Source organism: Rhinopithecus roxellana, chromosome 16, assembly GCF_007565055.1.
Source record: "Rhinopithecus roxellana isolate Shanxi Qingling chromosome 16, ASM756505v1, whole genome shotgun sequence".
NCBI lineage: Eukaryota > Metazoa > Chordata > Mammalia > Primates > Cercopithecidae > Rhinopithecus > Rhinopithecus roxellana.
Window position 1 is genome coordinate 21,404,388 of NC_044564.1, and position 13,357 is coordinate 21,417,744.

Genomic DNA, 13,357 nt, shown 5'->3' on the forward strand with positions numbered 1-13,357 from the left:
CTTTCAGGACTCAAGCAGACGCCCACCTGCTACTTATTCTGTGAAACCCTCCCTGATCCGCACTCTCCCGGCCAGCCCTCACCCACCAGCAGAACTTGTTTGTCCTCCCTCATCCTCTTCTCTCACCACTTCCCTTCCTGCCTTTATTGCAGCTCTGCCTCGTGCTTTAATTCTTTTAGCTGAGTCCTCACTCAATGGAGCACACTTGGGGTCAGGGACTATGCGTGGGCCAGACTGGCACCGGTGATCAGGATCCAGTGCTGAGCAGAGCCAATGTTCCTGCCAGGCGTTCATTTTTTTTTTTTTTTTTTTTTGAGACGGAGTCTCACACCGTCACCCAGGCTGGAGTGCAATGGCGTGATCTCAGCTCACTGCAACCTCTGTCTCCTGGGTTCACATGATTCTCCTGCCTCAGCCTCCCAAGTAGCTGGGATTACAGGGGCCCATGACCACACCCGGCTAATTTTTTTTTGTATTTTTACTAGAGACGGGGTTTCACTGTGTTGGCCAGACTGGTCTTGAACTCCTAACCTCATGATCTGCCCACCTCAGCCTCCCAAAGTGCTAGAATTACAGGCGTGAGCCACCGCGCCTGGCCTGCGTTCACTTACTTCTTCACTTCTTCGATGGCCTCCGGCAACCGGCGGCAAGTGGTAAGTAGCAGGGAGACTGCAAGTTCGGCGGTGGTATCTGTCAGGACATCTGGGGTATAGCCAACTCGGATCCCACTATGAATCAAACATGTGGTGGTAACATCAGCCTCAACCACCTTTACTGATGTCTACTGCTGGGACATTTCCATGGAGTTACTTTGTTTCCTCTTGGATCTGCCTGCCAGGAAGCTCAGAACTATAAATGAGCACTCAAAAACGGTCAGTCCTCATTCCTATTTAGATTATCTCCTGCTTTGGAAGGATATGAAGATGGAAGATTAGGGTTCAAGGACTGAACAAGTAACTTAACCTTTCTGAATTTCCTCATCTGAAAGAGAAAGAATAATACCTGCCTTTGCTACTTCAAGGTATTGTTGTGGGGATCAAAAAAGATAATGAATGTGAAAGGGTGCCACCTACACAGAAGTTACCCACTGTTTCTGACCGCTGGGATTCATTGTAACTGACCTGTGCACATGTGGACAGATTCTATCATCAGCCACCTCACATTCTCCCTGAATGGCCAAGGGATATGAAATAAAAACAAATCAACAGCTCGTCTTTCTTTCTCTCATACCCACCCCTCTCGCTAGGCCCCCTCCAGATCCCAAGCTGCAGTTACCGCTTCTTGATTTCATCCAAAGCCAAGTGGTCGACGCCCACGGACAGGGTGCTGATGACTTTGAGATTGGCCCCTGTTGTGCAGAAAGTGCTTTGTTAGTATCTTTCCTCGAGGAACTCAAAGCCACAGCACTGGGGACTATCATGGGGACACCGCTTATTATTGTTTTCTTAGAATAAGAGGCTGACATCTCTGTTCTTCACGTAAAACTCTGAATAATCCCCCCTGACAGCCTCAGACACTCCATCTCAGGGAGGTGAAGTAGCCTGGCTCAGTCACAGGCAGAGCTGGGTTCACCTCAGGGCTTCTGCCACCAAGGCCCCGCTCTTACCCACTGGGCTGTCCACCCAGTGAGGCCTCGGGTCTCCTTCAGCCATGCTGGGGCCTCCCCCATGGACACCTCTGAGAGTGCCAAGAAGGTGGCTGGGACGCGACCCTCTCTACCCTCTCCTGCAAGCAGGACACCTGAAAGCTTCCAGGCCAAGGCCAGGGCATGGGGTGGCTCAGCACTAACTTACAAGGGTCCCTTCCCATCCGGCAGCCTGAGTCTGAACCTTTTCTCAAAACTGTCACAACAGTCTCACAGAGGGAGGCTGATCCTTCCACGGGCTGAGACCCATGGCGGCGGCTGCGGAAAGACATCCTGCTGCAGCTTGGCACTGAGCTAGGGCCTCCCTCATACTACGCACAGGCCCAGAATGGGCAGGGCTTGCCGGAGGTCACAGAGCAAGGTTGTGGCTGGAGAACCCAGGGCCTTGGATGCTCTTCCCCACACCCACAGTCTCCACAGCACGGTCTTTGCCTTCCCAGGGCCCCCCCGCGAAGGGGTTCACAGCAGGAGGGAGGGGCAGTGCCTGTGCCAGAGCAAGCTATCTGCCCGCTTAGGCCTGGTATCGCAGGAAACGCCCTCAGAACCCAGACAGCACTGCAGAGCAGCCCAGGAGCCAGCGGCGCAGGCTGAGGGGCCCACAGGGCCAAGCCACCCTCGAGTCCCCTGCCCACCCAGCGCGCACCTGCAGCATCCAGGATCCTCTTGTCCACAAGGTCGGAGAGGAGGCAGAGCAGGCCGTGGGCCCCCGCCACACCTCGCTCCAGCTCCTTGACGGGGATGGGCTCATCCGAGTCCCACTGCTCCACCTCACAGCTGCGGGGAAAGGGAGGCCCCTCAGGAGAAGCAGGAGCCGCACACCTGTCCGCCCCTCCCAGCTGGGAACCCTGGCCTCTGATGGCCCTGGCCTCAGGCTGCCCGGGGCTGGCTGAGGGGAGGCAGGGTCAGGCAGAGGTGGCCTCAGAACTGTCCCGAGAGAGCAGGTGACAGCTGGAGGGCTGAGGGGCCCCCGAGCAGAGCCTAAGCTGCAAGGGGGAAGGCATGGAGACAGCTCTCAGGTCAGCAGAGAAGAGCTTTCCCACACTCACAAGGGCTGGGCGGCCAAGCGGGCAGCCAACTGCAGGGAAGGCCTGTGAGGGGCAGGGTGTGCCTCAGGTGGGGGGTCTGGATTCAATGGCCTGTTGCATCTCTTCCTGTCCGTGAAGTCCATGAAATAGAAAACTCTCATAGTTGGACTGGGCCAGGACAGATAAGGTCAAGGCCACCCAACGCTTCCACGGCAGCTCATGGGAACTGGATATTTGTCCCAGTGGTGCACCATGCCTCCTGGCCCTTGCCATGGAATTCAGTACAGCCAGCACGTGTGGAGCCTCTATGTGGCAGGACACAGGATAGCTACTCACACCTCCTACGGAGCCCGGGGCACTGACCACTTCATCCACCTCCCCATGAGCAGGATACCGTGTGAGCTACTGTTACCATGAGCGCGGCTGCTGCCTTTCGCCTTCTCCTGCTCTACACAGCGGGTCCTTGGCAAAGGTTTTGTTGCAGTGAAAAAAATGTGAAAATCTCATCTGCCCCTAGAACTGGCTGCTGAGGCTGGGTTGCATCCTATTCCTATCTAACACTGGAAACGCAAATCTGATCAAATGCAGTGATCAGACAGCAGTCAGATGCAGAACTCCCAGGAGTTCCTCCACCTGGGAGCTGCGTGGCTTTGGGAAGGAACTTAACCCTAAGTCCAGCCTCCAGTTTTTAATTTGTGCAATAGGAATTATAATACTGACTTCACAGTGCTGCCAGGATTAAAAGGTTATGTATATGAAGCACCTGGTAAGGTTGGCCCACAAAAAGGGTTCCATTTAGCAAGGGTGGGCCAGGTGCAGTGATTTATGCCTGTAATCCCAGAACTTTGGGAGGCTGAGGTGGGAGGATCCCTTCATACAGGAGTTGAAAACCAGCCTGGGCAACACAGTGAGACCCTCGTCTCTGCAGAAAATAAAAAATTAGCCAGGCATGGTGGTGCATGCCTGTAGTAGTCCCAGCTACTTGGAAGGCTGAGGTGGAAGTATCGCTTGAGTCCAGGAGGTTGAGGCTGCCTTGAGGTATAATTGCGCCACTGCACTCTAGCCTGGATGAGAGTGAGACCCTGTCTTAAAAATAAATAAATTAATTAAAAGGGTCTTCAGGCCGGTCATGGTGACTCACACCTATAATTCCAACACTTTGGGAAGCTGAGGCAGGAGGATCGCTTGAGCCCAAGAATTTGAGAGCAGCCGGAGCAACAAAGTGAGACCCCCATCTCTACAAAAAAATCAGAAAATTAACCGGTGGTGATTGTTTGCACCTGTAGTCCCAGCTACACGGGAGGCTCAGGTGGGAGAACTGATAGGGCCCAGGAAGTCGAGGCTGCAGTGAGCCACGATCGATCGGGCCATTCATTGCACTCCAGCCCGTGCAGCAGAGTAAGGCTGTCTCAAAAAAAAAAATAAATAAAGATAAGTAAATATAAAGAAGAAGTCATCAAAGGCCCCTGCCAAATGTCCAAGGGGCCAGGTCAGTGACCGCCACGTTCCTGACCCCACGTGCCCTGTGGGAGCGTGGAGAATTAGCCTGGACCTTGCCTCAGGGACAATCTACCCTCTCCAAAGCCGGAACTGCAGGTCCCAGCGTCGTCTTAAGAGTTCTGGAGAGAACTCGGCCCCAGATAACTTTCTCCGAGCCTCCCCAAAACTCCAAGCCCGCCCCAGCCGGCCACAAGGCCCAAACGCCCCGCCCGGCTCTCCGGTCCCCGGGACCGCCCCGTCCCTCCCCCACGGGGCGCGGGGCTCTTACTCTGCCGCCCGGGCGAGCGCGGCCCTGCCCTCGGGGGGTATCCTGCGGGTGACGAACACCTTCATGAGCAGCACCGGTCTCATCCGCCGACTCACACCTGGCTGGACGGAATCTGATCCTGGAATGGACCTGGGCCGGGGCGGGGCCAGGCTGCAGTGGGCGGGAGAAACGCCGCGCGACGTGCGCAGGCGGGTGTGGCTTCGCCTGCGGGAGTGCGCGGTTGCGGCTGGGCTGTGACTGCGCGTGCTCGGGGAGTGACAGTCACAGTGACCGGACATAGTGTCCTTGTGTGGGGGGGGTGGCAGGGGGTGTGTGCCTCGTGCCACTGGGGAATCAGGGCCCCGGGGGAGAGGGAGCAGTATCTTGTCCAAGGCCTCATGGGACGCCTGGTTTCTCTACACGCTCAGGGTCCTGTTTCCGCAGGCTCAGGCCTTAAGAGACTGAAACCCCCACTTTTTCTGTCTCTTGGGTTGGCCCAGGGTAGGAACCCAGGTTCCAGGCTGTGAGGAAGTCCAGGACACACAGAGAGGTCATGTGTAGGTGTTCAGGCCAACAGCACAGCCGGGGGCCCAGCTGACAGCCACCGTCAATGACCAGAGGTATGAGTGAGGAAGCCTTCCGATGACTCCAGGCCAACTCCTATGTGACTACAGCTACAACCGCACGAAAGAGCCTTTAGGATAATCACTGGCTGAGCCCAGAGCCCAGTCAACCCCGGATCCATAAGAGATGATAATGCACTTACTGCTGTTGCTCTCAGCCGTTCAATTTTGGAGTAATTCTTTATGCAGCAATCAATAACTGATATACTATGTGTGTGAAACCCAGAAGCCATAAGAATACAACTAATTCTCCATTAAAAAATTAACCGTACCATCCTGAATGCATCTGATCTTCGAAACTAAGCCTGGTTAGGGCGTATATGGGAGACTGCCTGGAAATACCAGGTGCTACAGGCTTATGTTTATCTAAAAAACAAAAAAAAAAAAAAAACAAAATCATAAGACAACAAACCGGAAAAAATACCATATATTTGCAACTCATTTTATAGACAAGGGGTTAATTTCCTTATTGCACAAATAGTTCCTAAGACAAAGATGCCCAGCTTATCTGAATATGCAAAGGATACCAATGTACAGTTTACAGAAAAGGAAATGGCTTTTAAATGTATGGCCGGGCACGGTGACTCATGCCTGTAATGCCAACACTTTGCGAGGCTGAGGCAGGCAGATCACTTGAGGTCAGGAGTTTGAGACCAGCCTGGCCAACATGGTGAAACTCTGTCTCTACTGCAAATACAAAAATTAGGCGGGCATGGTGGCACATGCCTGTAATTCCAGCTACTCAGGAGGCTGAGGCAGGAAAATTGCTCGAGTCCAGGAGATGGAGGTTGCAGTGAACCGAGATCCCACCACTGCACACTCCAGCCTGGGTGACAGAGCAAGACTCTGTCTAAAAAAAAAAAAAAAAAGATGAAAAGTGCCCAATTTGACTCAAAAAAGAACTGCATATTAAAATTACAGCAAGATACCAATGTAAAAAATGATACATTGGGGAAACAGGTGCTTTCATACGTTGCTGGGAGGAGTGTAAATCAAGCAACTTCAATAAAAAACGTTTGGCAGTAGCTATCAAAATTTAGACTGCACATCTTTTTTGACCCAGAAATTTTGCTTTTAGGAATTTACCTTACAGATGTATTCACACATGTGCAAAATGCTGTCTGCCAAAGGCTCTTCATTGTGGCATTGTTGGAATAGTAAAATACGGGAAACAACCTAAAGGTCCATTCGTAGTGGACTGTTCATTACATATGCTTCATTCCTACAGTGAAATATTCTGCATCAATCAAAAGAGTGAGTCAGCCCTGTGCGTACCAGTGTGGAATGATCTCCAAGATGTTCTGTCCAGTGAGAAAACAGGGTGATGCAAAGTGCATATGTTACCATTTATAGGAGAAAGTATATGCCTATTTTTTTTTTTTTAACAGGGTCTGAGTCTGTTATCTAGGCTGGAGTGCAGTGGTGCGAACTTGGCTCACTGCAACCTCCACCTCCTGGGCTCCAGTGATCCTCCCACCCCAGCCTCCTGAGCAGCTGGGACCACAGGCATGTGCCACCACACCCAGCTAATTTTTTGTATTTTTCGCAGAGACAGATTTCACTATGTTGACTGGACTGGTCTCGAACTCCTGGACTCAAAGCAATCCACTTCCAAAGTTCTCGGATTACAGGCATGAGCCACGACGCCTGATCGCCTATTCCTGTGTGTTAAATATCTCTGGAAAGATGTACAAGAAACATCTTTCTTGTTTCTTTGGGAACAGGCCGGGCACAGTGGCTCATGGTTTGTAATTCCAGCACTTTGGGAGGCTGAGTCAGGAGCATTGCTCAAGCCCAGGAGTTTAAGTCTGGGAAACATAGCGAGACCGTGTCTCAAAAAAAAAAAAAATTTTTTTTTTAATTACCCAGGCGTAGTGGTGTGCACCTGTAGTCCCTGTTACTTAGGAAACTGAAGTAGGAAGATTGCTTGAGCCTGGGAGGCTGGGGCTGCAGTGAACTGTGATCGTGCCACTGTAGTCCAGCCTGGGCAACAGAGTGAGACCCTGTCTCTAACAATAAAAAAAAAAAAAAAAAAAAAAAAAAAGGAAAAAAGAAAGAAAAAGAAAGAAGAAAGAAGAAACTGGGGACAGTGGCTGTCTCTGGGGAGAAGAACTGGTGAAGGGGGACAGAGTAGGAGATACAATTTTCACCCTTTGGGAGTGAATTTATTGTGCATTTATTATCTATTCTCAAAATAAAGAAAACATTCATTTAAAAATAGCACTTGGCCAGGCACAGTGGCTCATGCCTGTAATCCCAGCACTTTGGGAGGCTGAGGCGGGTGGATCACCTGAGTTTAGCAGTTCGAGACCAGCCTGGCCAACATGGTGAAACCCCATCTGTATTAAAAACACAAAAAAATTAGCTGGGCGTGGTGGCAGGTACCTGTAATCCAAACTACTCAGGAGGCTGAGGCAGGAGAATCACTTGAACCCAGGAGGTGGAAGTTGCAGTGAGCCGAGATCACACCACTTCACTTCAGCCTGGGTGACAGAGCGAGAGTCCATCTCAAAAACAACAACAACAACAACAACAACAACAACAAACCTCTGTCTCAAAAATAAATCAATGAAGTGAAATAAATAAATAAAAATAGCACTTGGCCAGATGTGGTGACTGATTCCTGTGATCCCAGCACTTTGGGAGGCTAAGGCCGGAGGACTAATTGAGGTCAGGAGTTCAAGACCATCATGGACAATATAGGGAGGCCCCTCCCCACCCCCCATCCCTACAGAAAAATCTAAAAATTGGCTGGTTGTGGTGGCTGAGTCCCAGAAGGCTGAGGCAGGAGGATCACTTCAGCCCAGGAGTTCAAGGTTACAATAAGCTATGATTGTACCACTGCACTCCAGCCTGGGCAACAGAGTGAGACTCTATCTCAATAATAATAATAATAATAATAATGGGCCGGGCACGGTGGCTCAAGCCTGTAATCCCAGCACTTTGGGAGGCCGAGGCGGGCGGATCACGAGGTCAGGAGATCGAGACCATCCTGGCTAACATGGTGAAACCCCGTCTCTACTAAAAAAAATACAAAAAACTAGCCGGGCGAGGTGGCGGCGCCTGTAGTCCCAGCTACTCGGGAGGCTGAGGCAGGAGAATGGCGTAAACCCGGGAGGCGGAGTTTGCAGTGAGCTGAGATCTGGCCACTGCACTCCAGCCCGGGCGGCAGAGCGAGACTCCTTCTCAAAAAAAAAATAATAATAATAATAATAATAATGGTCTCCAAAACACTTCTTGCTGTCATTTTGAGTCCTTGCACACTAAACATCAATTCCCCTGCCTTAGCTGTGGCCCCTTCATTGCTCAGGTGTCTCCCAGGCTGCACTTCTACACTGATGAGTCTGGAGTGAGCAGCTCCAGCTCCCTTCACCCAGCCTCAGCGCCATAAGCCGCCTCTCTCCTGCCTCCTCCACCTGAGCATCCCCAGGCATCTGGAACTCAACACCTGCCAACCCAATTCATCCACCTTCTTCCCAGTACCCTACCTGACACCTGTGCCCCTCCCGCATATCCATCAGGATATGAGAAGTCACCCCTCACTCTTACATTTCACCCCTCCCACTCCCACAGGCTTGCATGGTGGTTGAGAGCTTGGGTCTGGAGCCAGGATGCTGGGTGTGAATCCAAGCTCGGCCTTTTGGTAATAGTGTGACTTAAGCAAATGACTTCATCGCTCTTGCCTTCAGCTTCCTGTTTGTAGACTGGGGAGAGCAACATACGCACCCTACGGATGGTGAAACATGGAAACATTAGTGAGTGACCATGTTCAGTGCTCAGGGCAGTGTCTGGAACTTATTAAGAGCTCCCAAAATGCCAGCTACTTATTATGATGACTGGTTTTACCCAATGAAGCCCAGGTCAGGCCTCCTCTGCTTAGCAGATCCCTCTTCCTGTGCCCTCAGCTGGTTCCATTCCTACCACCCAGTAGCACTTATTGAGCCCCAGCTGTGTGCATTGCTTTGGGGGAGGGGACCCACTAACCTTCCGCGTCCCCTCCTGGCCCTGGTGGACAGGTTTCTCCCATGCCCAGTGCCCTTGTTTGTCCTTATGTGTGGGAGCAGCTGGGCTCAGGATTAACAGAGGACACTCACTGGTTAACAGAGGCCAAAGGGCCTGGCCTGAGGACAGAAAAACACCTCCTTTTGTCAATGTTTGATGTGTTTCAGAAATGCTCCCTAGCCAGGCAGCACAGATAATGGTCTGAGGGTAAGATACTTATTAATGTGTTACTTAAGAGAGGGGGTAGCAGGGTGGAGCTGTGGCCAGGATTCAGGTGGCCCAGGGACTTGCTGTGTGATCTTCAGCGGGTGATGTCGCCTCTCTGTGAATATCATGCCAGTTCCCTCATCTGGGCCCTCACGGAGCAGAATGGATTCAGATCACATCAGTGAAGAAGAGGTCACTGTGTTGTCCACTGGGCCTCCCAGGCCTAGGAGCAGGTAACTGAACAGCGCTGGAACAGAAGTGAGGTCAGCGGAGCCAAGGGCAGGCCTGGGCCCCTCCGCTTATCCTAAGCTGGCTTCAGCTTCTGTGTCTCTGACCAACGGCCATCCCAGGGCACCCAGGGTTGGTTTCCTTGAATGGATTCGTGTTTGTGAAGTACCCATATATATGTGTTGTGTTGTTGTAAGCACTATATATAGCACATACTCTCTACAAGCCAGGAGGCAGGTACTATTATTATCCCCATGTTACAGATGAGGAAACTGAAGCACACAGTAGGTTTTAATAACATCTTGTTAGTGGTAGAGTGGAGTTTAAACCCACTGGCTCCAGAGCCTGAGCCCCTCACTTCTCTCCCCCATAGCTTAAGTGCCTGATGAATGTCTAGCATGGCCCAGAGCCCATGCAAACACTGCCTTGTTTGACAATCGCAATAACCCTCAAGGGTAAGTGTTATACCCATCGTGTGGCTAAAGAAACTGAAGCTTAGAAAGATGATCTGACCTCACCAAGGTCAAACAGCTTGTAAGCGGGGGAGCCAGGATTCAGACGCAGGTCCCTCTGACTGCAAACCCTGGGGCTGCCGTGGCCTCACATGGTCCCATGCACTTCCTCCAGCCAGTCAGCAGCTGACCCAGGCCTGGGTGGCTCATAATATTGGGCATTTCATATAGGAACTGCACCAAGTATTGAAGAGGTCATTTCTGCATTGAGACTGCCCCGTCCAGGCTCCTGAGAGTACACACATCAGACCAGGATCAGAGACCAGTCTGTGTGACCAAAGGCACCTGCCTGGAACAGTGTGGCCAACATGGAACAGACCTAGCATGGATGGTCAGGACGCCCAGGTCCTGGGAATGGGAATGGTCCCTGACCGCATCCCCCAGCCCATTCTGACAGCTCGTCCACACGGACACAGACACCTTAACACACTCAAAAAGGATCCTCCTCGGGATGACCTTCAATCCCACCCCCGAACCCTAAGACACACCTGGCAGTCCCCCAGCCTCTGGGGCGGTGGGTGTCATTCTTGGCCCCGTCACCCTCCAAACAAGTCTCAAGGCTGGATGGCATTATCATCTCTTCTGGTTCCAGGGTTGACTGGGCTCAGCCAGTGGTTCTCGTTCAGGCTCTTTCGTGCGGTTGTAGCTGTAGTCACATAGGAGTTGGCCTGGAGTCATCGGAAGGCTTCCTCACTCATACCTCTGGTCACTGACGCTGGCTGTCAGCTGGGCCCCCGGCTGTGCTGTTGGCCTGAACACCTACACATGACCTCTCTGTGTGTCCTGGACTTCCTCACAGCCTGGAACCTGGGTTTCCACCCTGGGCCAACCCAAGACACAGAAAAAGTAGGGGCTTTCAGCCTCTTAAGGCCTGAGCCTGTGGAAACAGGACGCTGAGCATGTACAGAATGCCGAGCTCCCATGATGCCTTGAACAGGATACTGTCCCTCTCCCACAGGGCCCTGATTCTTCATTCATAAAGTGTGAGGAAGATGCACTAGAGCAGGGACTAGCAGACTTTTTCTTCAAAGGGCCGGGGAGTCAATATTTTAACACTGTGGCCCATACTGGCTTTGTTGCCACTCCTTAACGCCACCATTCTGGCACAAGAGCAGCCATAGACAATACATAAACAAAGGGTGCAGCCGGGTTCCAATAAAACTTTGTTTATGGCCATTAAAATTTGAATTTGCATGTCTTTTATTTATCACAAAATATTCTCTAGATTTTTCTTTCTTTCTTTTTTTTTTTTTTTTTTTCTGAGCAGGACCCATTCTTAGCATGGGATTCATACAAAACTAGGTGGCCAGATTTGGCTTGTGGGTGTCATTTGTCCCTAAGCCTCTGGACTTGGGCAGAGCTTCTCACTTTAACTTGAAAAGGAATTACCTGGGGATCTTGCTGAAATGCAGATTCTGATTCAGTGTGTTCGGCAGAGGCCGGAGAACCTGCATTTCCTTTGAGTTCCTGGGTGCTGCTACTGCTGCTGGTCCATAGACCGCACTTTGAGAATCATCCAGCTTAGTTGGTCTCTCAGGTTCCAAGTGTGGCTCTGCACTGAAAAAATGCTCAGTCATAAGGCTGGATGCACTCAGGGGCCCGGAATTTTTCTTTTTTCCTTCCTTCCTTCCTTCCTTCTTTCCTTCCTTCCTTCCTTCCTTCCTTCCTTCCTTCCTTCCTTCCTTCCTTCCTTCCTTCCTTCTTTCCTTCCTCCCTTCCTCCCTTCCTCCCTTCCTCCTTTCCTTTCTTTTCCTTTCATTCCTTTTTTTCTTTTTTTTTTTTGGACTGAGGTCTCACTCTGTCACCCAGGCTGGAGTGCTGTGGTGAAATCTCAGCTCACTGCAACCCCCGCCTCCCAGTCTCAAGGGATCCTCCCACCTCAGCCTCCCAAATAGCTGGGACTCCCAGTGCACATCACCACGCCTGGCTAATTTTTGTACTTTTTGTAGAGATGGGGTTTCACCATGTTGGCCAGGCTGGTCTCGAACTCCTGGCCTCAGGTGATCCCGGGCCAGCATTTTCTGTGTAACCTTCATCTCTGTCCCGCGTTTTTCCTGCTTTATTTATTTCCTTGTTTTTGTGTCTCCCGCCAGTGCAGCCTCCCCAGACTAGAACATAAGCTCCTTGAGAGTCGGGCCTTGCTGCTGGGTTGCCCCACAGTCTGGCACCACGCAGGTGCTCGGTCAATGCTCTTTAAATAAACGAACGAGTGATGCAGGGGTTGCCTTGTTGGCCTCCCTTATCGCCCATCCCCACGGGGACTTCGTCATTCTATCACCACCTAGTGGGCACTTTTGTGTACTGCGAGGTGGGGGAGAAAAATGTCCATGTTTGAGTCTGATCCTGGCAGAAGAAGGTAGAGAGATGAGGGCAGAGAGATGCCCCTTCTGATGCCCCGTATCAGTGTTTTTGTCTGCTGGCACAGAGCTCCTCAGAGAGCCTTCCTGGAGAAGGCAGCATTTGAGCTGAGCAATGAAGACAATATGCTTTGGAATGGTAGGACTGTGAGAGGTAGAAAAGGCATTCCTGGCAGAACAAATGGTGAGCAAAGGCCTAGAGGCTGGAGGGCGTGGGAATCGCCAAAGGGAGGAGAAGCGGCAGCAGCTGAGATGCACAATGGAAGATGAGGCCAGATCAGGGAGTAAGGAGGTGGAGAGCGACCCCAAGGGAAGGGAACCTGCGCTGAGTGAGTGAGTGATCCGTGCCAGGCGCTCCACACACAAGAGTTCGTTTAATCCCCACAAAGGCCAGTGAAGTTGATTTTAGGACTCCCAATTTACAGATGAAGAAACTGAGGCTCAGAGCAGTGGAGGGACTTGCCCACGGTCACACAGCTGGTAAGGAGCAGAACTGGGTTTGAATAGAGATCATCTGACCGACTCTCTCCTCTTTGAGGGGGCCCTACCTCTGGTCTGTGCTTGGTGAGGGGTGGGGCAGGGCACATGCTGGAAGCCCATTATACAGATATGGAAACTGAAGCCCAGACAGGGAGAACATTTTCTGATGACGCACAGCAAGCAAGGCCCAGTGTGGCTTTCACCAGGCCCTGCCTGGGCTTTTGTCTGATGGCTGGAAGCTGATGCTCCCATACAAAGGATATGAGCAACTGGCCACAGAGGGTAGCAGAGAGCCCAGTCGGGACCCATTGGCCAGCCCAGACCCCTGAGAAATGTGCTCAGACTTTGGCTCCCAGTGAGGTGTGGCCCTGGGGGCAGGGTGAGTATGCAGAGCTGCAGGCGGGGTGGGGGGCCAGGCCTCCCTGAGGAAGGAAGGGAGGCATAGCAGGACCTACTCCCAGGCTGTCCAGAGGCCAGCCTCCCAGGGCAGCGGGGGTGGGGAAGAAGGCCACCCAGTTCTCCCAGCTCATC

The 13,357-nt window shown here is 51.9% G+C and overlaps 1 protein-coding gene across 4 annotated transcripts in view; it reads right to left on the reverse strand.

The window, feature by feature from the left end:
* GRHPR (glyoxylate and hydroxypyruvate reductase) overlaps positions 1 to 6,408 on the reverse strand; it is a 43,798-nt gene extending 37,390 nt beyond the window's left edge. For 2 of the 4 annotated variants that reach the window (XM_030919328.1, XM_030919327.1), the window contains exons 1-4: positions 4,439 to 5,390; positions 2,289 to 2,419; positions 1,276 to 1,348; positions 612 to 728 (exon numbers count right to left, since the gene is read on the reverse strand). In XM_030919328.1, the coding sequence (XP_030775188.1) occupies positions 612 to 728; positions 1,276 to 1,348; positions 2,289 to 2,419; positions 4,439 to 4,716 (599 nt within the window). In that variant the 5' untranslated portion in view covers positions 4,717 to 5,390. Of the gene's footprint in view, positions 1 to 611; positions 729 to 1,275; positions 1,349 to 2,288; positions 2,420 to 2,691; positions 3,558 to 4,438; positions 5,407 to 6,126 lie in introns of those variants that run through there. The other 2 variants (XM_010369979.2, XM_030919329.1) reach the window with 2 other exon arrangements.
* Positions 6,409 to 13,357: the final 6,949 nt, after the last annotated feature.